The sequence below is a fragment of the Archocentrus centrarchus genome, chromosome 5, assembly GCF_007364275.1.
Source record: "Archocentrus centrarchus isolate MPI-CPG fArcCen1 chromosome 5, fArcCen1, whole genome shotgun sequence".
In the NCBI taxonomy this organism is placed as follows: domain Eukaryota; kingdom Metazoa; phylum Chordata; class Actinopteri; order Cichliformes; family Cichlidae; genus Archocentrus; species Archocentrus centrarchus.
In genome coordinates, this window is record NC_044350.1 from 18,666,636 (window position 1) to 18,692,646 (window position 26,011).

Consider the following 26,011-nt stretch of genomic DNA (forward strand, 5'->3'; position numbering starts at 1 on the left):
GGCTTCCATGTGCTCGGTCCAAAAAAGTGACGCTGCTCTTATTAATCACAAGTGTCAGTATTTATAGATAGAATTAAAAGCAGTAAAACTAATGTTACCTAATAAAAAAAACTAGGTTTTCAGTGGTAAAATAGCGTCTCTATATATCACATAATCAGTAAAATCTGTTTCTGAAAGAACATACAGTACAATTCCATCATCATCCTCAGTTTGCTTGTTTCCTGGCACGTGCACACAGTGCAGTCCTCCCTTTCCGTCTGTCCCATTCCTTTTCTCAACTGTTCACATAAATATGGAGGAATCTGCAGATTTTCATTCCCGCCCGTCTGGAGGAGAATCCTGCGGTGATTTGGGTTTCTTCATAAATAAGAACAAGAGGTTTGGGAAGATGCTGGGCAAAGATTAAGTACAGATGGCTGCCAGTAATCAGGCTGACTGCTGGTTTTCAGCACAGCTGGCTGAATCATATTGCTCCATCTCCTCTTTCTTGTGTCACAATACCAAAAAAAGGCTTCAAAATTACAATAGTGTTCATTCAGTGTCAGAAAATCAAACATTATTAAAATAGTACAGTAACAGTAGAGTATGTTTGTGTGGGTAGCTAGGAGACATTCACGATGAGTGGAGTTTCCCTGGATCAGACGGTACCCCACTGGTGCTTCTGGTTTCAAGCTGCATCTCGGTTCCCTGCCAACAGCACGGAGGATGGTAGAGAGGGCTGCCGCCGCTTTATCTCCTGCTGAAGCTGCTCCTTTAGGGTGGACACCTGCAAAAATGACAGCGGGTGACGAACCAAAATTTAAACTTGAAATCTTTAATACTGATCAGATTGATTCAAATCTTAAATCCAGGCTGCAGATTACAGATGGAGAGGGCCAGATGAGTAAATGCTGCTTGTACTTGCTTTCATGAGACTGAAAACTAGACAGTGTACGTGTTGTTCTTGTCGTCACACTTCTTCAAACCCAGTTCCGTAAATGCTGGGACACTCGTGTAAAATGTTAAAAAAAAAACTGAATGCAGTTATTAGTAAATCTCATAAACCCATATTGTATTCACAATACAACATATTAGATGTTTAAAGTGAGACATTCGTGTATTTAATGAAAAATATTTGCTAATTTTGAATTTGGCAGCAACACAGCTCAAAAAAGTTGGGATGCGGAAAAGTGGTACTAAAAAGAAACACTTTGTAACTAATTAGGTTAATTGGCAACAGGTCTGTAACGTGACTGGGTATAAAAAGAGTTTCTCTGATGGGCAGAGGTTCAACAATCTGCAAAAGACTGTCTACGAATTGTGGAACAATTTCAGAATAATGTTCTTAAACATTAACTTTAAATTTCTCATCATCTACAGTACATAATATCATCAAAAGATTCAGAGAATCTGGAGAAATCTCTGTGCGCAAGGACAAGGCCAAAAATCAAAATCAGAACTAGTCAGACCTTGACTAGTTCTACTGCTCTGCAGTCTTTTAAGATTAGGTTTTGGCTAAGTGTTTAGCATTTTAATTTTTTTCCTTGGAGTTACAAAGCCAGAGCAATGAGCCTGATTGAACTTTATTCACAGCAACAAATACACCTGCAGCAGGTGTGTGACTAAATAAACCAGTTAAAAAACAAACTCTTGACACAACACAATGTGAGCACCTGTTCCTCCAGCCCTTTGACTCTGTGTCGGTGCGCTCGCTCTCTAGTGGCCAGCGTTCGTTCGATGTCCCGAAAGCTCGTCCTCAGCCTCTCCGCCTCCCGCTGGACCTCGTCACGCTGCCTCACCAAACTCTCACACAAACTGTGAGTCTGCTCCATCTCAGCCAGCTGTGTCTACTCATGAAACACACACACACACACAAACACGGGAAGAAAACCAACTGTAAAATGAGAGGAACAGAAAGTCTGGTGGGAAGCCAAACACAACTGGAGTTTTATAGAAGGAGTTCAAACAGACTAAAACAAGATAATGAAGCATCGTGTTTGGAACTACAGGCTGTCTAAGAACTGTGAAACAGCTGTCCAACGTGCTTTACAACAAGCCGCGTGTTATTTGTGACGCAAAATGTGGGTAAAGTGAATCATCCACATGAAAGCTGCCAATAAATAACAGTCTAACAAAGTTATACGCAGATCTGTGAACCTGATAAAATGAAAGTAAGTTAAAAGAAACAAAGTACTCTGGTATCTTGTGTAAGTCTTTACAGATGCATAAACATCATAAATGTAATGTTAACACCTGGGATTTTTATTACCCTACAGAAAGTCCTCCACCAAATGGTTGATGGCTCAGACAAATAAACCTCCAGCCTGAATCAGGTTGCACAACATAAAGTGCAAGTTCTCCACACTTTCAGCAAAAGTTCAGCAGCCACAACTTCACTCTTTTTTTTTTTAGACTTCAGTAATCAAGGAAGATGCAGCAAAAATGATTCCAAACATAGTTTTTAGTCTTTAAAACTCTGCAGCAAATGTTACAGATTTGGGATTTACAGTTAAGGCACATTTCTGCAGCTCAGGAAAAGTCTGACTAAATAAGGAGAAAAGAAGAGAGGTTTGAAATGTTAAACCAGTCTGAAATAAACAACTTTAATGAGTTTCAAAATTCCACTGGAACCCACTGCAGCTTTTTTGGCATGTCTGTGGTAAATGCAAAACATAGTTAAGACTTTAGAATCATTGAAATGAAGCTTTCCCAAAACTCACAGCACTGATCCAACCATTTGGTCATCTGTGAACAAACTCCTCAGATTTCCCTCTATGGACTCAAACATTTTAATTTAACATTAAAGCTAATCTTTTTTCACAATCACAATGGAAAATCCAGAGTATTTCACACTGATGTGCCCTTTGAGTGTAAAAAAATATATTTTTATGCTCTTTTTAAGCTCACTGCTCAAATCAGATTTGAGGTCGGGCTGATTAAAGAATTTATAGCAAGTTTGGTTTCATTTCTTTTGCCTTTATGTGCACAGTGTGCTGTGATGCAGATCAGCGGCCGTTCCCCACCTGCAGCATCAGGATCTGCTGCTGGGCTTCCTGCAGCTCCTGCTCGGCTGTGTTTAGAGAGCGATCCAGGCGACTCTTCTCTGCAGACAGCCGCATCGTGCCTTCCTCCGACTTCAGCTTCTGACGTTCAACCTAACAAAAAAATCAGGGATCACGGACATGTAACAACGGCGAAACGTGCAATCCAAAACAGGCACGCAAACGTCTCGCCCATGCTTGTGTGGTTTTTGACTGACATCAGGACATTTTAGCAAATGTTAACGTGCTAAAATGCTAAGATAAGATGGTGAATATAGTAAACTTTTGGATATCAGCAAGTGAGCAGTGTTACTGTATAATTTTATTGTTTAAGAGTAATTTCATAACTTACTAATAATTTCTCAGTAAGTTCTAGAAATAATCATGTAATTAAAGGGAAATCTATTTGCATCTCTTTTTCATGTTTTTATAATGATGTGCTTTGCTTGCTTGTTGGCAAATTTCTTAGTTTGGGTAAAAGCAGGCATTTACTATTTGTAGAGGAGCTGTTAATTATCTGATATTTTTAATATGTTAATTTTTGTCTTAACTGTTTTAATATTGTATTTGAAAATAATTTTGTGTGTAATTTTCCTTTAATAATTAAGGACCTACAGCAGCTTATTTATAGCTCATTCTGCAAAAAACCCCCAAAACAAAACAAAAAACACACACAAAAAAAAATTAAATGACTCAAAAATCCCTACAAAATTTTCCCAAAGCATTGGAAATTAGTAGTTAATATCCTGAAATTTCAAGTTACTCAGAAGTAAGTCAAAATTTTAACTGCCATAACTTTCTGTGACTTAATTGGGTCACTTAGTTTTTTTATGCTTTGAACATCAAATGTAAACAGATTTTATATAAAGGATGATATTGTGATATTGTCCATTAATTTTTGGACTCCTGTTTTGAAGCTTTAAGTGCAGCATTTTGGTTCAGATTTTTTATCACCTGAGTATTCTACACCAAGCTGCCTGTGATCATTTAATGCTTTAATTTTCCATTTTCATTACAACCATGACACTCCAGACCCCTGACCTAAATAATGCCCTACTTAATTGTGTAATAACTCCATTATAGCCATTTTTATAGTTATAATATTATAGGACCGTAATTTACACAGTGTATTGTATAAGACTTGAAACTTGTGAGCAAGACATAATCGCCTTAGAAAAGTGTCTACACAGGTCATAAATCAAATGAGAAGAAGGGTAATTATCTCATAGGTTTCTGAACAGACTGCTTTGCTGCAGAGGAGTTTCCACCTTCTGGCCACTAGAAAAAATGCAAGTTTAAGAACTTTTTGCATTCACTTTGCAGACCCTGAAGTTACGATGTTTTATATATGGCATCCAGCGTAAAAGTCAATATTTGTCACAAAGATTTTAAACATTAACTTGAAAAGTTTGTAAGAGAAAATACAGTTTACCACGTGTTGTGCACAAGACACAGCACTGACCTTATCCAGTATGTTTTTCAGCGCATTCTTGTCTTTCTCCAGCCTCGCAGCCTGTCTCTCTGCATCTTTTTTCTCCGTCTCTAGCATGGCGACTGCTCTTTGCAGCGCACGCAGTCGCTCCTCTACAGCGGCTCGCTCTGTCTGAGTGGACTGGGCGCTGCGCTGAGCCTCTGCAAGACTGGCCGAACGCTGACGCAGGGCCTGACAGAGGAAGATAGAGATCAGTCACGAATACTGGACTGAGTTTGGCGTTGTTATTAATCTTGTGCAGAATTTACTGTTTCCTGGTGCCGCTTCAGATCAGCAGCCCTGTGGCTGGACACGTGTCTTGTGGTTATCTGCGTGTCTCTAACCTCCTGGGCGTTGTTGAGCTCAGCCTCCAGTTCGTCTCGCCGCAGCTCACTCTGGGTCAGCTCACTCTGGAGGCTCTGCACACGCTCAGTCAGGGTGGCCGTGTTTCTCTTTGCCTCAGCTAATGAAGCTCGGGATGCATCCATTTGTTCCTTAATGGCACAGAATAATCCTCACATCACCATTCACTTCCCATGTACACTATTTGAAGCTTTTGTTTTTGTAATCTGACTCTCTCTCACCTGCAGGAGCCGTTTGTCCTGTTCAACAATACTGAGCGTCTTCTGCAGGGCAGCCAGACGACCCTGCGTGCTGCTGTGAATGGACGCCGCATCCTGGAGGGTCTGGTTGAGAGAAGTGTTTTTTTCTTTGAGTAAAGATTCACCTTCCTGAGATTTCAGCAGAGCCTGGCTCAGCCTCTCCACCTCCCTCTGCAGGAGAGACACGCGGGCTTCTCCGTCAGCAACCTGCAATTAGCATGAAACCAGTTAAACGTTTATTTCAGGCTGCAAACCAATCAAACAGACAAAAACAGATTTATTTTTTTTAATCATAGGGTGGTTTAAGTGTGACTCTCACTGCTTTTTTTTTTTTTTTTTTTTTTTGCAAATGTCTGTGGCTGCTCCTCTCTATCAGCCTTTGCACCATCAGCTGCAAAGCCAACAAACCATGCACATTGAGAATATTTCTAGGATTTCTTTGTGAGCTTCCTGTAAAATCTGGTGTTCTGAGGTGGGATATTTGTATAGATGTAGTCCAGAAAAGATCCATATCCAGTGGCTGGAGAAGCTATGTATCCCCCTGTGATAGTGAACAAACGTGTGAAGTTTGATGGGTCTAGCAGACGATGACGCCAATGCCAAGACAATAACAACAGCTCAACTTATCCTTCGAAACAGCCCGCATGTCTCTAACTAAATGAATTCAAGGTACTTTTTAATGAGATGGAGGTAATCACATCTGTCTGTAAATGCAATGCTTGACTAATACTGTCCCTGTTTGATCTGCAGTGATTCTGACTGCTTTGTTTCTTTAGATTTTAAGTTTGTAATTCTGATGTTTCATACTTAAGTCTTCATTTTATTTGTATGTGTAAAGACTACAGTGTATATCAGTTTGGCTAAATGCTAGACTATAAATATAAAATAAAGTATATTTATAATAATAGCAATTGATCATAATTAAGTGGAAGCTGACACTAAATCCCTCATATTAGCAACAGGTTATGTAGTTCTTTCTGGAAAACTTGTTGGGAAATCAAGCATAACGACTCATTTGACCTTTTTTATTTACTCGGCCAGTTCTCATAAGTCTTAACAAAAATCCACTTCCACAGCTGTGCCATTTAGGCCAAAATAATCACAATTCGCTGATTATGAGTCATAAATACACAACTCTGTATCTGTACCTGTTTGAGCAGAGAGTCATGGCGGTCCTGGGAGGCCTGACTCTCAGCCTCTCGGTCCCCCAGATTCAACTTGAGTCTCTGCAGCTCGCCCTCCAGACTGCGCCTCCCCAGTTCCACCCTGGTGGTTCGAGCTTCAGTTGCCTCTAGCGCCTCCCGCAGGCGTTTCCTCTCCACCTCCAGACGCACTTCAGCAGCACGCTGCTTATTTAACTGATCCTGCAGAGACAGAGGGAGGAGAGAGGTCATATGAAGTCCACACGTTCACTTTACTTACATTCAAACAGGCAATCAAAAACACAGAGGAGCCACAGCTGAATATTTACTTGTCTTTGAATAAATACAAATGTCATTCAGCAGCATGCACACTATGCTTTGTCTATCTGTAACTTTAATGTTGTGTCTCTGCCCCTCCTGCAGTCGAGAAGGTGAATCATTTTGAAAGGCGCTGGCACTAAAAACAGACATATGGAGAGCTGACACAAGATACCACAGGAGGTGTAACACTGTGTGCGTGCGGCATCTGTTGTTATTACATTTGTTGACAGTGCACGCTTCTAGTTATTGTCCTTCTGTTGCGCTACCATATGTTGACTGCGGCAGAGCTGTGATCCCTTGCTGTGTGAGTGACAGAAACATGAAGTACCTGTGAGTGTTTCTTATCCGTCTCAGAGGCCTGCAGCGCTCGCTCTAAATCCTTCACCCTGTCGCTGAGAGCTCGCCTCTCCCTGTCTCCTCTCCTCACCGCCTCCTCCTGCTGCTGGAGCAGAATCTGAGTGGTGGTGAGACGCTCATCCAGTCCTCGCTTCCCTATAATGAGACATCCAAACAACACAGCCTACAGTAAATTATCAGCCTTCAGTTTAACTCTGCTCAAAAAATGGGATTTGGTCATTGTGCCTTTACTGTACAGTGAGCTCATCTAAAATCTCCTCCTTTGGTAACCACTTCAGTAAACTCTCTGACCTTCTTGGTACTCCTGCACGATGTGCTGCAGCTGAGCGAGACGACTCAGAGCAGAGTCTCGTTCCCCCTTCAGCTCTTCCAGCTCCCTCTGCAAGGCCCCCAGCTGGCACTGGACATCATCCTTCAAAATTAGCAATAAACAAAGACTTGAACTATACAAACAAAGAGATTATTCTTGAGTTATTATGGACATTTACAGAATGTACTGTCATTTTTGTGCTGAACTGCTCCATTACCCTATCTTTCTGTGCGTCACGCAGCTCCTGGAGGAAGTCTCTGAGACCACTTCGCAGGGTCTCGGAGTCCAGCTCTGACTGAGGATGAGGCAGTGGTGTATCCCCCCTCTCTGAAGATACAGTGCCTGAGCCTAAAGTGTTGTCAGGGGTGCTTCCTCGAATTTCTGTATAATAATGACATTGATATTAATGATCCAATAATGACTGCGCTGTCATGTAGCTGTTTTACTTTATTAATAGTTCTGTATAATACGAATGGAACGCTCGTTCAGCACCTCAGCCAGCATGCATTTCTTCCATTTGAAATGCAACTTGTTTTCTTTATGTGTAATTTAGTATGACTTCTTACCCCCTTTCCTCACATTATTTGATATGTATGTATGTAGAATAAAAGCACTGAATTAAATATGTCTACTTTTATTTTTCTTACAGTATATCAGTGATACTTAGGAGTGAAAAGGCCTTTATGAAGAATAAATAATGCATTTTATTGTATTCAGAACTTAAAACCGCAATTTAGCTGCACACACTTTAGTTATACAGCATTAAACAAAGCTGAAACCGCTTTAATAATTTTTATTTAATGAATTATAGAATGGTTGACAGGCTAGCTGGCAGCCTGTGGTCACCCTGATTTTACCCACCATAAGCTGAGTATCTCTGCTGTATGTAGTCTATAAATAATAAATATATAGTAAGCAAATAATTGAATGTAATCTACTCCATAATCCACTGAGAGTCTGTTCTTTTACTTCTACTGGCCATACATGATCTAAGGATAGAGTATAAATGTCTTCTGTTGCTTCAAATTCTTGATATAAATAAACTTTCCGACAATAAAGCAAACCAACGACAAAAGTAAAGCCTCATGTTTCCTTCTTACCTTTAGCAGGCGACAGCGAGGAGCGCAGAGGTGAGACGCTGTGGTGGCGTGACACGCTGCCAGGTGATGTGGAGCTCCCTCCTGGGCTCCTCCCCCTGCCTCCTCTGCCACTCGCTCCAATGCCCAGCGTTCGCGTCAGAGCCGACTGCAGGCTGCTCAGACGAAACTCCAGGTCCCTCTTTGCGGCCTCGGCTCGGGTCAGCTCCGCCTCGGTGGCAGCGAGCCGGCCCTGCGCCTCGCTCAGCTGTAGGCTGGAGTGAGCAGCGGAGTCCTGGGCTGTCTGAGCACGCAGGGACAAGTTCTTAGCTTCATCCTGGAGCTTCTTCTCGCTGCCACGAGCCTCGTGCAGCTGAGCGGTCAGTTCTCTCTCGCAGCTGCGCCAGCCGGACTCAGACTCCACCAGACGCTTCTGAGTCATGGAAAGCTGCAATGAAATTTATATTAAAAAAAACCCATGAACAAACAGAAAGCAGTGGGACACTGAAGACAGCAAGATTTACAAGAAGCTGAAAATCTCTACACTTTGTTCCATCCTCACTTCTTTCTTGAGAGAGTCTCTGACTGTTTCAGCATCAGTAAGCTTCTGTTTGAGGATGAAAACCTCTTTTCCTTTCTCCTCCTCTCTTTGCTCCTCCAGTGACAGGCGAGTCTGCAGCTCTGCCACCTCCCTCTCTCTCTGCTCCTTCTCTCCATCCAGGACCTTCAGCTGGAGCCAAAGAAAAGAATTTAATGATTTAATGTATGTCACTGACTTTGTGTGAGGTTCAGACTGTGAAGCAATACTGTGAGTGACGTTATTCCCCAGCTTCTGCTTTGTGTGAGGGAGAGGTGACTGCATCTCTGACCTGTCTGCGGAGCTCCTGCAGCTCTCGCCGAGCCTCGAGTCGTGACCTCTCAACTTCTCTCAGGCAGCTTCGCAGCTCTGCCACCTCCCTCTGAGTGGAAGACAAATTCTCCTCCAGCACAGCCAGCTTTTGCTCCTTCTCCTCACACTGTCGTTTCACACTGGCAAAACCAACACACACACACACACACACACACACACAGTCAGTGACTACATATCTATGACACCATTTTACTCGCTGTGTTTCTGTCCATGGACACTTTGTCATTCTTACGTTTACCTGATCCTTTCTGTTTCTGCACTCCGTAGAGTTTCTCTCAGGTAAGCATTTGATTGGCTGAGAGCATCTCTCTCCTTGGTGACGTCACTGAAGTTGCGACGCAGCTCTGTGGCCTCTCTTCTGCAGCTCTCTGCTGAGTCCTGAGTCTGGTTCAGGCGGCGTTCAGTCTCCAACAAGTCACGCCTCAACTGGTCTCGGCTCTCCTCGGCAGCTGAGAGGGCGGCTCTGCACTGCTCCAGCTGGAGGGCGAAAATCAACGGAGGAGCAAATCAAACGAGGTGACCGGACAGAATCAAAAATGTGATGAATCTGCCAAACTGGTTTTGTTTATTTGCTTGTTTGCAGTATATCAGAAACATTTTCTGTTGTGATTATTGAGTTCCTGTTTTCATATTTAACCTCAGCCTAATCTAGTATCTACTAACTAATGGATGAACGACCTCCTTGAGAGCAACATCAGCTCGCGAGCGAAGATCATTGCAGCTCTCTTGTAGACTGTGGAGCTCTCTCTCATGAGCAGATGCTACATCATCCAGCTGAGAGCGAAGCTCCAGCACCTCGCTGGTCAAAGCCCCGACTCTGATCTGAAAAAAATGAAACAGGCTGCCCGTGTGGTTAACCTTCTTTTCGTGCTTTAACAACAGTAATAAAATAGAAATTATGCTGCCTCCCATCACCTGTTCCTGCTCTTTGTAATGAGCTGCTTCTCTGGCCAACCGCTCAGCCTCGAGGGCTGCAGCTGACAGTTCAGTCTGCAGGCTGGACACTCTCTCAGACAAAACCGTCTTCTCTGCCTCCTTCAAAGAAAGAGCCTGGGAAGACAGAAAATGTCTGGTTAACACTAAAAGAAAGTTAAGAGAGGAGGAGAGGAATAACCTGAGTGGCGCTGACCATTCTAACAAGGAGTATGTGGCAGCGATTATGATAAGGATTCCTAAAAATAGTGCGATAAACCATGTGATACTATGTGATCTGTTTGTGTGATATATCAGGACACAACTCTACACCCTGAGTAGTTTCTCAGGACGGGATCGGACCTGTTGTTTCTCCGTCTCAGCCTGCAGCAGACACTGATCTCTATCGTGCTGTAGAGTCCGCATTTCATCCTGCAGCTCCTCTTTTTCTCTCTTCGCTCTGTGGAGCTGATCCTCCATCTCCTGCCTGAGCCTTCTCAGAGCGACCTCATGCTCCATTAGCAAGCTGTGCCGCACAACTTCCTATGAAACAGAGAAGTCAAAAAGCACAAACTTGATCAAAGTCATCAGCACGTAACAACATTCATCCAAACGTAAAAATACCATGTAAAGTAACAGTGATCCACTGAACCCACACACCTTTTCCGACATCAGTCTCTCCACCTCCTCCTGATGCTCAGAGGTGGCCTTACGTAAGGCCTGCTGGGCCTCTAGCTGTGCAGCATTTAGAGTTTGAGTCAGAGTCTGTTTCTCCCGCTCAGCCTGGGCCAACGCAATCTCCCCATCTGAGCGAACATGCCTCAGTTCAGCTGGAAATCACAAATGGGAAAACAAGCAAGACTCAAACACTTTCCTATCATTGACCAACAACTTCTGCTTTCATACTTTTTCCTTTACATGCCGTCTCCTCTCACCTGCAGCAGTCTCACAGCGGACTCTGAGGTTTTGGTTCTCTGTTTCCAGCTGCTCTCGGCGAGATTCCACCTGAACAAGCTGCTGCTGCACTTCGAACAGGCTGGTTTCCAGGGACTCGCGCTCCGACCTGCAGGTTACAAACACAAGTTACACACACACACAGTTTCACGTGACCACTTTTAATTAATTAACCAAGTTTGAAATCAAGCATACCTGAAAGAAGCCACTTCCTCAGACAGCATGGTGTTTTCCCTCTCAGATGCCGTCAGCTGAACCACGAGAGCTGCTTTGTCTCGGGCCAGTTCTGCCTGACTGCGGCCGGCCTCCTCCAAGGCCACCTCGTTCCTCTGGCCCTCTCCTCTAGCAAGACTTACCTCGGAACTCAGAGAGGTCACCTCACCACAAAGCTGTCAACAAAAGACAAAAAATCAAGTAATGAGGTCCACGTATGTCCAAGTAACCTCTGTGAGTCAAAAGCTCAGATTTTGGAAAACTCAGTTTCTGCTATGATAATGACAGGGGATGTGCTTAATATAGTCATTTAAGGCCCACAGTTTTGCTGTGAGCGCAGCTGTTTAAGCCTTCTCTTTGCAATGGGCAGCCAATCATAAGACAGTTTTCATAAGCCTTAAAGGGAGAGAAGCTAAAACAGCTTCAGAGAGTGGATGAATTGAGGGGCTTTACCACGACCCAGTTTTTTTGAACTGTTGATTATGCAAAGCAAGTATAAAAATATAGCAGGAAAAAGAACAAAAAAAAAACAAATAAATAGGGTACTGTACACTACAACAAGCTCATGCCACAACAGAACAGGTACTGTGTGCTATTGTGTCACGTACACAGGTCTCATAGTACACAGGTGTCTCTGGAAGAGAGAGGTGTTGCCGGAGCCTCCCATCAACCTTGCAAAAACTGATCTGTAGATACCCGGACATACGCCTCTCCTCTGCTGCTATCTTCTGGGTTCCAAACTTTAAGCAACAGTGTACCTGGTTTACAAGCTTTCCAAGGATGTTTAAAGTCCTCTTAGAGTGGAAATGATCATGCAGCATAATCTGTAGTTGTACCTGGGAGACTTTCTCCTGCAGCTTAAGTCTCTCAGCCCTGAGACTCTGCAGCTCTGCCTCCGTCCCCACACGGCTTAGCTCGGCGTCCTGCAGCGACTGTTGCAGTGTGAGGCGGGCGGACTCCAGCTCGAGCCTGTCCTGCTCAAGCCGGACCAGCTCATCTCTGATGGTCAGCTTTTCCTGCTCTGCATCGCGTTTCTGAGTTTGCAGGACGGCTTTCTCCTCCTCAAGCTTAGACACAGAGGTGAGAGTGAGTCACATTAAAGCCCCTGACGACCTATTTGTAAATGTCTCTGTACAGTTCCTAAATGTCAAAAAGATCAAGGATGCAGTGGGATACAACAAGAGGGAGCTACACTACATATGCTGGCAGGCTTTTGCCTCATTTTTGAGTGAGTGACACATATTATATGATGCATTCATTTCAAGCATACAGTCTTTTTGAAGACGTCCTGCAACTCCCTACCTGGAGGATGTAGGTGTTAAGGTCCACTTTGTCCTGTGCTAGGCCCTCGTTCATGCCGCCCATCTTTGCTAGAGAGTCTCTGAGTGCTGCATCCTCAGACTGGAGCTTGTTAAGCAGCAGAGAGAGCTCGGTGTTGCTGCTCTCAGCCTGGAGGGAAAAATCAGGGTCAAACAAAGAAAACAGACCACACAAGGGCCAGAGGTGTAGCGCTATTTGTTTTAGTAGCGGAGTGCATCAGTCACACGCGAGGCCACATGCGTGGCCACATGCTCACATTTACACACATGGCACAGTAACAGTATCTTTAATAACACACGGGCTCAGGATCTGACGGTAAATAATGTTTGGTATTCTTCTGCACATACAGGTCAGCTGTTGCACACAGATTTCAGGTTTATATGATGGAATAGTTTGGAATGATGCAGTTCTACCCCTGGATAAATCCTGCACACCACCTGAGTCCTTAGGATCTCACACAGTCCCCAACAATTTCTAACAGATGAGTTCACCCTTTTAGAAAACTACATTGATTCTTCTTCAGCCTCCTCTGCCGCACTGTTTTCAGACACTTGTAAAACTTGGGCTTACACTGTATTATCGTGTGTGCGCCTTTCTGAGCCGGTTATTTGGCTGCTCTTGGCAGGTAATTATTGAAATCAACTGAAAATAAATTAGCAAACTCTTAGTAGATCACCCAAAGAACTTTCCACTCCCGTGGTCACATTTTTGCTCATGCAGCATCACACTGACAACCGAATTTCAGCTGATTAAGCTAACTGTGAATATTTTATTTCTTCTCTCGGCAGCACTACACTTCTGACAAGGACACAGAACATCATTATTTTTCTTACCCGAGCAAGTGCCTCAGACAGTTGAGCGTTTTCTTGCTGCAGTAGCTGCTTCTGAATCTCCCCCTGCTGGTGAGTCTCCCTCACTGCAGACAGCTCTGCACGCTGAGCCGAGGCTCGACTCTCACTCTGATCCCACTGCTTCTGTCTGTTTGAGGCAACACGTGTAGTTTACTGAATATCTGGCAGGACTCTCTGCATGTATTTGTTACTGTGTGAAGCTTATTGCAGGGAGGGAAGACTGCATGCAGATCAATTGCAGCGTGTGTTCACACACCTACTTTTACACAAAAACGGTAAAATAAGGGTGCTGGGGCAGCAGTGGTACGGGGCTGTTAATAAAATGATGATTGGCCAGTGGGGCCACAGAGCTGATGCTGTATAGTGAGGCAGGAGGAGTTTGTTAATGACTGAGATACTTATGTAGAGGAAGCTGATGCAGATCTTTTGAATGGCATCCTGTGAGCATGTGCTGCATGTGGATTAATACCCACATCACATTCACTTAATCGCTAGGAATTAGCCGGCTTACATCCTCTGCGTCTCTGCCTTCGCCCGGTCCCTCTCCTGCATGGCAGCCTCCTTCTCCTCCCTCTCGTGGTCTCGCTCACGCTGCATGGATGCCACAGTCAGCTGAAGCTTCTCACAGTCCATCTGGAGGAGCTGGCCGCTGCTCTGCGCTGCCTGCACCGCCTTCTCCAGGTTCAACTTCTCACTGCAACATTCACGATGTGTGTGTGTGTCATAACATATTGTGGAGTTGCTGCACTGATTAGAAGCAGATTTCAAAAGGTGAAGTGATGTTCTGCAAACCTGGCCAGCGAGTCTCTCTCAAGCTTCAGCCGCTCCCGGTCTCTCAGTGCAGTCTCTCTCTCTCTCTGAGCAGCGTCCCTCTCTCGCTGCAGAGTTTGGCTTCGCTGTTCTGCGTCTCTTTTAGCCGAGTCAGACTCAGAAAGCTGCTTTCGTAACTGCTGCACAGACGACTGGGCAGAGAGGAGACGACCTCGAACATCCTGCAAACACAACAAGACAAGTGGAGGGAACAGACGGATGGATGATGATGATGGTATAAGGATATAGCACTTAAAAAATGAAAGATTTTAAGATCTCACCATAGATTTCATTGTTTCATTTTCATTGAGTTTTAAGTCATTTAGTTTGTCTTGAGCATAGTTTATGAGATAAATGTCAGAAAAATTTACTGAAGGGGGGGCAAATGAAAACAGTGACCTTTGTGAAGGCTCTCTGTGTTTGTGTGTGGTCCTTTATCAATCACAGGCTTTACAAATTAGCATGTCACCTGCAGCTGGAGTGTCTTGTTTGTGACTGCAGAGCGCAGAGCAGACAGCGTCGCCTCCGGGAGAGGAAACAGCGAGCAGTGTCGAGTGGGGGAGGACGGCCTCCGAGGAAAAGAGTCACGGATCAGAGGTCCCAAATTGTCCTGATCCGCTTCTGACGATGACTCTCCGTCTGCTGAAAGTGTCTGTGAATGCAGGTTAAAATGAAGCATCTCCATCTGGCATCCTACTGAAGAGTCTGCTGTTGCAAAAATATGTGTGTTGTTTACCTGAGCAATGTCCCGCAGTGTGTCAAACAGTGTCTCAGTGTGAGTTCTCATCACCTGTATGTCAGTCTCATCATTGTCGCTCTGCTCCTGAAGGGAAATGTATGCATGAAGCGCATAAAGCACAGGAAACTGACCAAAAATGAAACTATTTTGACCTTCGTGATTGGTGTCTCACCTCGAGCTTCCTCGTTAGTGTCACAATTTCTCCATCCCGCTCTTCAATTTGGCCCTTCAGTCTCTCCACTTCTCGCACCAAATCTGACAACCTAAAAATTAGCACAAAACAAGCATTAAAATTAAATGAAACTCTCCCAGACAGTAAAACAAACCTTTAGTTTTGCATTGTTCACCAGAAATCAGTGCATTCTGTTTTAGCAAAAGCGAGTATCCCATTTAGTCTGTGTAGGTTCTCAGTCATCCAGGTATCACATTTAATTTCCCAGGAGACTATACAGAGAACTTGTACAAAAAAACTGTATAAAGTCTATAGTTTGGGCAGATTTAAAAAAATTTTATTGTTACATTTATAAACAATATATGGCGCTACAGTTTCTGAATGCAGGTAAAATGATTCCAGGTGAATTCGATTTAACAACAAATTGTGTTTAATGTTTTCCAGCAATGAAAATCTTCTTTTCCATTCAATAATTGTGTTTTTTTTTTAATTTATTCTTTCTCCCTGTGGGAGTCACTGTTAACTTATTTTCATTTTACACGTATAGACTTATACTACCAGCTCTTTGCCAAAGAACCTCTTAATTTAACACATGGTTATCTTTCATATCCAATCTCATTGTACATCCTGTATAATGACAATATAGGCATTCTATTCTATTCTTTACTGATGGTTCAACTGGGAGCATTTCAGGCCATCTACTCCATGTAAGGCTTAGACTGTAAAAACCAGGTATGTACTGCTTGGTTTTGGGCTGCCACAGAGGAAAGATAACAAGTGCCAAAATAATGGTGTTCCTACGCTGTACAGAGAGAGAGGTTCTTAGTTGACAGTCTGGGACAAAATTAGGATGATCACCTCACAAACTAACTGGTTTAACAACTTACATCTACTAACAAATTGTGCAGCATGAATTGATACACTTTTCGATTTGATACCATTGTAAGAAAAAAAGACCCCTGAGGAGAAAGAAGAAAAATTGTAAACTCCGTACTTCATATTAAATCTATATTTTGCCTTCAGGTCACTGAGGTCATCCTCTCAACAACAACTCATGGACACAGATTCCAGGTTGGAAAAATGAAGCCAATGCAGATGTGTCTTAAACCTTCAGTCTACCTGAAACCCAGCTTCTACTAATGGACCAATAGGAATGCCGAACAAAATGATGCACTGATCAATTCAAGATTGGTGCCATTTAAAAAACAAAACAAACCAAACCCAAAAAACTCCATAGCTACTCTAGTTCCAGGTCACTGAGATCATCCTCCCAACATCTCCCAGCGCCCCTGTTTTGCCTAAAAACTAAAGGCGATTGGGTTTTCTCTGTTCTTGAGATTTTTGTTCTGTACTTGGCTTTTTGGAGACCTGGAATGTAAATGTGTCTGTTTGGGTTATCATGTACACACCATGATACATCCACATGGCAGTATGTGGCTTGCAATAGACTAAAAGATTGCTGCAAACTCCAACTCAGAAGGTACGCTGACACTCTTAAAGGAGAAGTTAAATGGGACTTTTACTCAGAGAACCAGGGTCACTTTAAGTAGCTCCTCCTGTTTGACAGCTCTATTAATAACAACTTATCCAATGGTAAGCCTGCATGACAGCTCGGCACACTGACCTGACGTTCAGCTCACTTCTCTCCGCGTCCGTTCTGGTCTGAAAGCTCATCATCTCTCCCACACGATCTCTCAGCTGCTGCTCCAGCTGAATCCTCAGAACTTTCTCCCGCTCCAGAGCCAGAGCCGCTCCTCCCTCCCGACTTTGCAGCGTGGCACACAGGCCGGCACAGGACACCTGAGCAGAGTGGGATGTGCGAGCCAACTCATTACGCATATCTGACAAGTCCCTGTTGGAGAGTGAAGACAGATGGGAGGGAGTGAGAGAGAGAGAAAATATGACTTGAAAGATGAAGTAGGAATGAGGACGTTATTTACCTTTCAGTTGCGCTCTTCATTTCACAGACATGCCTCCTGAACCCGACCACTTGCCGCCACAGCGTCAGCAGTCGACTGTGCTCGCTGCTGAAGTAGCTGTGGAAAGACTGAACAGGAGGCCAGAGAAAAATATAGCAAGTAATTATTCTGGATTTATACCTTCCTCATTTTTGCTTTACTGTTTAAAAAAATATCCCTCTCCCACCTCTTCTTCTCTCCTCCAGTCAGACTCCTTTTGCTCTAGCTCCTCTCTGGCTTTTGTCCAATCAGCAGTGAGCCTGCGGATGTCCTGGCTGAGAGCCTCATTGGCCAAACCAGCCTGCTCCAACTGCTCTCTCAGCATTGCATTCACTGCAGACAGACTGCTGCTCCTGAAAAACACAACAACACCAAAATAAAATGCATTCCTCAGCTGCCTCCTAAATATCATGCAGTTCAGACCTGAGAAACTGGTTAAATCAAACAAGAAGATGGATCGAGCTGGAAGATGTTTGGTATGACGCACGACTGAATTCATGAAATCCTCCTTAACTGGAACCATCGTGATTTTAAAAAAAAAAGTCTGCCCATTATCATATCTTATGTTTTTGGAGTAAAAGTTAAAGTCAAATTATACCGGAGCATAATCACAGATGAGCTCATGACTCATTCCTCTAAAAATAGTTTTGGCTGCAAGTATAAAAAGTCTCTCATAGCTCTACTTAGTTGGCAGTAAGATAATAATAATATCTGCTTTTACATACGCTGTGAAAATATGCTGTTCTTCCATGAGCACAGTACTATCCATATCAATACTATCCATCGGTATTAATAAAACAAAAATACACTATGTTAAAGAATTATTTTAAGGACTGCTGCATATGTAAAAATAAAGGTGTATAAATGATAAGTGCATAAATCAATTTGTGGCTCCAAAGGGAGCTACATAAATAACATTAGCTGCTTCCAACACAACCACCCCAAATTTTGCCTGCCTGAGAGGTCAAAGCTCAGAAACTTGTGAAAATAAAGATTGCTCCTGCTATTTCTAACCTTGATTTAACGTTATGCATCCATGGTCACTTGTTTTATTTCATGATTTAGTATTGTTCCATATCTGCTTTTGCTATGGCCCCATAATAACCTGCTTTCTTGACCCGTTCTGCCTTGAAAAATAGAATTTAACCTCACAGAACGACCTTGTTGAATGTAAGTTAAAAAAAAAAAAAAATCTCCCACTAAACTGCCAGTGCGCAAGTTGGACTGAGAGCATTATAGACTCGATGCAACCCTAGCTGAGGCTCAGGAGGCTCAACTAATTAGGAAGGTTGATAGTTTGATCCCTGGCTCCCCGGTACGTGTGTCAAAGTGTCTGTGGGCAAGATAACGAACCGAAAATTGCCCCACTGGAGTATAAGTGTGATAGATAAAGCACACTATATAAGTGCATATAATAAAGCGCTGTATTAATGTTTGCGGTAAATGGATTGCTGCTTATACAGCCCTTTTCTACTCATATTACGCAAAAGTGGAGTTAGGTGGGGTGCCCAGGTAGCTCAGTGGTGGAGCAGGCAACCACATATATATGGCGCGTTGCGGTGTGGGCGGTGCAGGTTCAAGTCCCGGCTTGTCACCAGCCTGCCCGCGTGTCCTCCCCCATTTCCTATCTCCCTCCACCATCAATGAAAGCTGCTGTGGCCAAAAATGTGCAAAAAAAAAAAGAGTGCAGTTAGACCATAGGCCACACTCACATTGATACAGCACTTTATTCTGCTCCGATAAACACTTTTTAGCTATCACACACTAATTTGTACACATTTCAGCATGTAGAGGAGCTGGGCCCAAACCCTGACCTTATGATTAGCACAAATCGCGCTCTGTCCCCTGAGGAACAGCCATCATAAATGTGGCTCGTAGTGTAAAAGTGCTTCAGTAAGAGCAGAAAAGTGCTATATGCATACCAGCCTATTTAACATTTAGCAAAAAAAAAAAAGAGTGTGAAATTAAAAAAGATGCGATCTCTGGTTCTGCTTCATTGAAACTTTTCAAAAGTCTGAGCAGGTTACAGGAGTGCAAAGTGAAATCAGTGGAGAACTCTTTTAAGTTGTTATGTCTCTTCTCTCATGATGTTTCACCTCTGTTGTTCTTCCTCCAGACGGATTAAAGCATCCTCCAGGTTGCTGCTTGCTTCATCTTGATGGCGACCATTTGATGTTTCACTGTGGCACTAAAATAAAAAGATAACATTACATTATATTTTATTGGTGGACAAAAATCAGATTCTTGATGTCTACAATAAACTCAAGGTCACCTACACTGTTTTTCTCCAACTCTGATGACTTCTCCTGCAGCGCCTGCTCCAGATCCCCACACCTCTTTTTATACTGAAGCACCTGAAGCAGCAGGAAATCACACACCGGTCATTACACATCATTGACAACATCTCTTCTGAAGACAAAAATAAAACAGACGCACCTTGGCCTGCAGTTTCTGCACGAGCTGCGCCTGCCTCTGCTGCCCCTCCTGGTACGCGGTGAGTTTCCGCTTGTAGGCCGCCTGTTCCTCATCCAGCCGCCTGCGCAGATCCACATTCTGCTGAGCCAGGCTGCGCGACTCTGGCGAATCATGGTCTCCGTCCCCTGTTTCAAAATGCAGCGCCTGCTCCAGCTGTGGTTTTAATTACAGGTAAGAAGTTTGGTTTAATTTCACACATCTAGCTTTCCTCTGGCCTGTAGTGCTTTTAATCAGTCTAGATTATTTTGGTCTGAGTTGCCCATTTTTGGAGTTAGAGACGTAGAGATGTCTGTCTTCTCTTGAATATAATGGAAATAATAAGTGCTCGCTTTGTAATGCTCAAATTGCCAAAAATACATATAGCATAGTGGTTAGCACATTCACCCACCAAGTGAAAGATCCCCGGTGCCAGGAGGAAACACAAATCCCTTTGGGGGGTACATCAGGAAGAGAACCGGGTGTGCAAACTCTGCCAAATCAGACATGAGGAGCTACCTGCTGTGGTGACCCCATGTGCAAGTAGCATCTACATATTTGAAGCACTCAGCATCAAAGTCTCCTTACAGAATTCATGACCTTAACATAGGACCTACTTTCTTAAGCCCAAACTACACCTGCCAATCATATGAGACACAAGAACAAAGCACCGACCTATGACATGAGTCCTGCTTATGGCACTGTTACAGGATGTAAAAATTAATGGTGTCCTCGTGGGCTGAGCTGTAATGTTAACCAGCTGGAAAATACACCGCCAAAAACAAGTCACTGCCTGGATTTAACTAAGCAAAAGAACCTTCCACTGGATAATGAGTGCAGTGATTAATAAGTTTCAACTGACAACAAGTTATCTAACCTGAACTAATGCAGTGAGTAGCTTCTCATTTCTGAAACAATCGTGTTGGAAGACAAATCCCGTGGCTGTAGGAAAACATGTTGCTCCATTTCAGAAGAGTCAACTTATTTGCCTGCATCAAGAGAAGAAAACAACTAAGGAGACTGCTGAAACTAAAACTGGGTTAAGACCTGTCCAACCCATTATTAAAACCTGGCAGGATAGTGGTGAACAGAACAGGCCAAAAATAATCTATATGAATATCCAGAACTACAGGTCAGATCAAAAGCAGCATGAGTAAGAAATCAGGGTCACTCTTCCTTCAAATGGCTGTTTGTGTGATAATAAAGGACGAGCAGACATCTCAACAGCCAGCAAGATTAATCATTTTTTAAAACGATCTGATTCCTTAGGAAGAACTTCAGCACAGTTTCTTTGTTTTAGGCTGCAGTTATTCCTTCTGTAATGTTTAACCCCAAATGAGTTGTGGCGCCCACCCACCCACCAACCCAACACTACATCTCCCCTCTCCACTGAAGCCCCTGTTTACAGTCGCCCCGGGTGACAGACGCCATGGCAACATTCCACTTCACTTGATTCCAGCCCCCATCACCTGGGAAACGAGCAAATCTCAGACAAAGGAAGGGCCAAAAAAACCCCACAGAAATGAGGAAAAGAGAACGTAGCACAGCCCTTAGCTTTAAATGAGTGTAAAGCCAGAGCACCTGAAGAGGGTTTGACACAAAGTCTTTTTATATATGTGGAGGAGATCAGGCAGTTTTGATGTGTCTATCCACCTCGTAACTTATTCTACCTATTTCTGCCTATCAGTGCTATTTGTTGGCGTCCTGGAGACTTGCCTTACCCGCTCACTGATTGCACCATATTTAATGGCGAGCTCATCTCGGTCAGCTCTGCTGTGGGCCAGCAGGTCCTCCAGCCTCGCCAGTTCCCCCTGAAGCACTCGGTTCTCCTCCTGGAGGGACATGACCGAGGACATGGCCCCTGCTGCACACAGAAAACCCAAGCTCAGGCAAAAAGGGCACTTATGTGATATGATGGAGAGAAGATTGTGCCAACTCACCGTTGTCGCTGAGGTTCTTTGTCACAATCTCTCGCACTCGTGCTGGCAGACATGTAGGGGGGGCATCAGGTGAAGGACCCCTGACTGTCAGCCTCTTCTCCTCAGACAAAACGCTCTCCTCCAGCCTCTGATGGCGCAAGCGCAGGAATAGCCATTTTTATTTAGTTTGAGACATTTGGAGAAAGATCAGCAAGACAAAGCTGAGAAAATATGACGTAAAGCTTTACATACAGACAGTCACAACACATAACAAAACTGAAAAAATGACAATAACGTGTCTGAAAAGTACCACAAACCCAATGGTGCGACAGCAGACACAGGACCCCGACTGCTGCTGCTGCGTAATGAAAACACAAACCTGCTCCCAAACACAAACAAGCGCATGCACGCTGCGAATGAGCAGCTATATTTATCGCACAACGGCGTCAGCAGCACTTAATGAAATGATCGAGTGAGGTGGAGAAGGGCCCGGCGTGTCTCACCTGGATCACAGACTCCAGTTTGCTGGGGTCGGTGTCTGCGGAGTTTTCCGCAGCGCTCATCGCGGCGGTAGATATTTAAAATCCTCCGGGTAACAGGATTAACTCCGAATAAATGCAACGTCTTCACAAGATCAACGGTGGGTCTGTTGCGTTGCGGCAGGTGCGAAAAAAGAAAGGTTTATGAGCTTTAGCTGATTATTTGGTGGAGTATGAGTCGAGAAAGTTTGGTCGCAGAGGAGCAGCGTCCGTCCCGTCGCCTTCGCCTCCTCCTCTTCCTCCGGCAGGCAGAGATTGAGGACAGCAGGATTAGCAGGTTTTAAAATGCACACCCCACCTCCTCCACCTCCACCACTATTACCACACTCCCACTTCTCGCATCCAAAGCCCTCCACACATCACAGTCATCCTGCTACACAACCCAGAGAAGCTCAACTAAAACTTTATCAAGCCTCGCAGCCAAGAGGAGGAAATACCACTCAAGTTAATCTGATTTTTGTGCCGTCAGTATGCTAAAAATGACATAAATTGATTCTAATAATTATAACACTGCTTATTGCACTGAGAGAAGCAGCAGTCCTTTATAGGCTACTCCTTTCCGGTGTAGCGCCAAAAAGTGATCATCTGCCAAAAAAGTTTTTAAAAAAGATTCTCCGTATTTAAACTGTTATAAATTAATTATTGATCCATAATCGGTCAAACATCGTTCTCATTTTGAACCAGAAAGAACATTTCTGTCACAAGGTAAAAACTGCAATCAGTTTTTTTTTTTTTTTGGCTAAGTACCTTTTGTATATCCTTTATTTAACGGAGGTAAAAGTCTCGCTGAAATCTGGCCAAGAGGACAGTAGAAATTTCTGTCAAGTTATTTTCAGTGGCCAAAAAGAACTAGATTGATTATAATGTGGAACACAGAGTAAGCACAACAATGCAGAGTCACAGAGATACTTGCAAAATAGGTTATTTCTTTGTTTTATATATATGACCCCTTTTATATCCTGTTGACTAGAGTCTATTTACCAACACAAGCAAAGATATTATACATAAAAACACACACACACACAGAAACATCAGCAATCAGTTTTTGGCAGATGGTCACAGTACACAAATCCTGTGCTTAAACTGTGTAAAAAAATACTTCAAGTCAAAGCTCTTTACTCAAAACTGTCTCTGTAGCCACCATTTTCCAAGGCTGAAAAGCAATATTAAAAGAAGCGTATATGAACGCAGCAGTGTAACGCATCAATTTTGCTGCACTGAATATGGTAGAGCTGAAGATGAGGGTTTAAAAAAACAAAACAGAATTTATAACATAAGTATCTAATAAAGCATTGGTATGGTATAAGTTTTGATTGAGCGGAAGTATTTTTTTTAAATGGCCTGGTGATGGAAGGAAGAAGACTTTTTTTTCGATGTCTCTTGTCCATAAAACACATTAAGTTTGTTCAGCTGTGGTGCTGTTCCTGGGGGATTTTAAGGATCTTTTCAAATTAAAATGTTAATAAGGAGCCAATGTCATCAGACTAGAGCACTGTAAACTTACAAAGCACATTGTCATTGGATGAGAGCATGCATACAATTAGTTTATTAAGTACTTAATAAAAAAGTACTTTTTTTTTAGTACTTTTATTTCTAAGTAATTTTATTTCTGGTATGCTGCGTTCTGCTTCTACTCCTATTTTGGATGCAAATATTGTACTTTGCACTCCACACTGCTTATTTTAAAGTTTTTTTTACATATTATTCTGCAGAAATGATAAATTATCCAATATGTTTTGCTGTATTATTATAGGCAAAGCTACCCAAGAGTATGTAAGTAATTAAAATCCTCTTCAGCTGCACCATTAAACTGATATATGCATTAATTCATCAATAATTATGATCTAATATTATATTGTATATGATTCTGCATAATGAGTACGTTCACTTTAGGTAAAATGTTTGTACTAAGAGGCTACTTATGTAAATACTTGGTCTAAATATTTGTTTCACCTTCATTTTTCATTGTAACACCATCAGTATGCCATATCATATCATATCATTTATTTCTGATCAAAGATTCTGATTTCCAGTGGGCAGGGGGCTTGTTCTTTGGGAGCAAAGAGGTGTCATCTTCCCCATTACTAAAATATCTTTACATTTAAGATGCTGAAGTTGGAATGATTCAGTGGTTTCTAAAGAGCTTTCAAATCTGGATAAACTCACAAATATTCTGTATCTTTATGCTTGATTTTGTTTTCACCTTCTTTTAGTGGTTACATGGCTTTAATGTTCAATAAATTAGCAATTTTAGCACAACAACAAAGCAGTTGCTTTGTGGCACAAGCATTAAAGATGACGGGGCGAGTGCTGCACTGCGTGGTGTTTGAATTGTCAAGGTTACAGACAAGAAGATCATTGTGTCCATACCAGACCCCCCACCCTGCCTTCACCCGCTTACACTCACATTTACAATCCTGTGCTTGTGAGGGCTTTCTATTATATATTACATTCCCAGGCCTCCACCCTATAACCCCTGAAGCCACACAGCTTAAATGTCCTCAAACAGCCCTAATACAAAAGTACTTACAGGAATAAACAACAAAGCAAGAATGTTAGTGTTGTGATCAGTTATTACAGTTTTTTGTTTATTTTTCAAATTTTATTTCATTTAGAGTTTTTTTTTTTGTTGTTGTTGTTGTTTTCAGTCCAGTTTACTTTCAGTTATATTTGAGGGTGATTTTTATTTCAGTTATCTAAAATGTTTTTAGTTAACTGTTTTTTGTTGTTGTTTGTTAGTTTACCTCAAATAAGCTTCCTTTCAAATCTCTTCGTTATTGAATAAATATGCTAGTTGGCCATATTTGAACTAAATGACAGATTTGGTGTGTGTATGTGGGCCTGCTGGACAGGCAATAATTTCCAAGTAATCAAAAGTTCAGTTTAAACTTATACATGGCGCCCCCAGCTGGTGTGACAGCAGATAACTGGTACTGACTTCAGAGAAATGAATGCTTGAAAATCTGTTGATCTGTTGATGCGTGTCTTGAATCTCCAAATCCGAACACACCCCCAAAGCTGCCCACTTTTCACCACTACTTAAATAAAGGGACTTCTTCTGAAACCACACACGCAGTAATCTGATCCCTCTCTGCTTCTTACAACTCATCTATCTGCATAAAAAGGGAACACGGTCAACTGATTCATCACCAACATCCTCTTTAAACTCCAGTCAACACAGAAACAGCCGACATCCAGAAAGACACGCCCAAGTTTTCAAAAGTCCGAGGAGTTGGAGTTGGAGGAGGAGGAGGAGGTAGCTGCACATTAAGGCGCGCAGCATCCAACCAAAATTAAACCGAGGATGAAGAAGGGCCGTTTTTGTTTTCTTTATTAGCATTACAGGAAGAGACCGTGACTGCTGTGGAAACAAGAACCTGAATATAAATACCATCTACACCTACATCATGTCGCGTTTGCTGCAGCTTTCGCAGTGAAAAAAACATCCGCTTCCCTGTCTGATAAAATCTCTCCTCGGCTGCTCGGTCTGCTCACCGTTTTTCTGCCGTCCCTCCATTCTTCCTCTGCGTGGCCTTTCTACACAATAAAGGCAGAAATAAAGTCCATCCCGGCAGTTAGAAGCAAACCATCAGCTGCTTGCACGCTGCGTCGCCTTGTTTCGAAATCTTCTCCATGCTTTTTCCGGGGAGGGACTTCCAGTTCATACACATCAGCAGCAGCGAGTCTGTACACACGACGGTCTGCTGATCGCACGGAGCTCCAAAACGACATTTGGAAAGAAACCGAGTGGCTTATACTGCATATTTGCAGTGATAACAAAACGAAATTTATAGTCTTAAATTTTTTTGAAAACTAAAACATTTTTAATTAAGTAGAAAGCTCAAGGAGCACTTCAAAATAATAAAATGTTTATTTATTTATTTTAAAATCAATGCCACATTTTCTTATCGTGCAAATAAAATAAGGGCTTCATCTACAGGGAAACAGGTTAAAATGATGGAGG

At 42.9% G+C, this 26,011-nt stretch overlaps 1 protein-coding gene and 1 long non-coding RNA gene across 4 annotated transcripts; one reads left to right on the forward strand and one right to left on the reverse strand.

Annotated features, from left to right (window-relative positions):
- Positions 1-41: 41 nt before the first annotated feature.
- crocc (ciliary rootlet coiled-coil, rootletin) lies at positions 42-25,679 on the reverse strand. Of its 3 annotated transcripts, none has more exons than XM_030729763.1 (37): positions 25,543-25,679; positions 21,530-21,656; positions 21,311-21,453; positions 19,575-19,766; positions 19,415-19,492; positions 19,235-19,326; positions 17,326-17,491; positions 17,121-17,227; positions 16,805-17,032; positions 15,181-15,271; positions 15,006-15,092; positions 14,739-14,921; positions 14,252-14,451; positions 13,971-14,153; positions 13,442-13,586; positions 12,591-12,737; positions 12,125-12,355; positions 11,271-11,464; positions 11,057-11,184; positions 10,782-10,951; positions 10,485-10,664; positions 10,125-10,259; positions 9,888-10,031; positions 9,448-9,686; positions 9,169-9,328; positions 8,862-9,029; positions 8,324-8,747; positions 7,441-7,604; positions 7,205-7,325; positions 6,885-7,048; positions 6,242-6,457; positions 5,076-5,300; positions 4,836-4,985; positions 4,483-4,683; positions 3,003-3,134; positions 1,653-1,826; positions 42-766 (listed from the first exon to the last, which is right to left on the reverse strand). In XM_030729763.1, the coding sequence occupies exons 3-37, from the start codon at positions 21,443-21,445 to the stop codon at positions 668-670; spliced, it is 5,853 nt and encodes a 1,950-aa protein (XP_030585623.1). In that variant the 5' UTR covers positions 21,446-21,453; positions 21,530-21,656; positions 25,543-25,679; the 3' UTR covers positions 42-667. The 3 variants fall into 3 exon arrangements, with proteins under 3 accessions (XP_030585623.1, XP_030585622.1, XP_030585624.1); XM_030729762.1 differs by lacking the exon at positions 25,543-25,679 and adding an exon at positions 22,012-22,280; XM_030729764.1 differs by lacking the exons at positions 17,326-17,491; positions 19,235-19,326; positions 19,415-19,492; ... (2 more) ...; positions 21,530-21,656; positions 25,543-25,679 and having other exon boundaries at positions 16,805-16,980; positions 17,121-17,173.
- On the forward strand, positions 9,536-15,265 carry LOC115780525 (uncharacterized). Its single transcript, XR_004019974.1, has 4 exons — positions 9,536-9,725; positions 11,106-11,190; positions 11,317-11,489; positions 14,771-15,265. It is a non-coding gene; the product is annotated as an uncharacterized LOC115780525 (long non-coding RNA).
- Positions 25,680-26,011: the final 332 nt, after the last annotated feature.

Bases quoted from the DNA above. Each gene is read 5' to 3' on its own strand.
- crocc (XM_030729762.1), bottom strand. From the start codon at position 22,071: ATGAGCGCTGCGGAAAACTCCGCAGACACCGACCCCAGCAAACTGGAG. The intron at 12,738-13,441 runs GTAAGAAAAATA...TTTTCCCTCCAG, and splicing joins TGTCTGAGGCACTTGCTCGG to GCTGAGAGCAGCAACACCGA. The intron at 9,329-9,447 runs GTAAACGTAAGA...TGGTTTTGCCAG, and splicing joins GCAGAAACAGAAAGGATCAG to TGTGAAACGACAGTGTGAGG.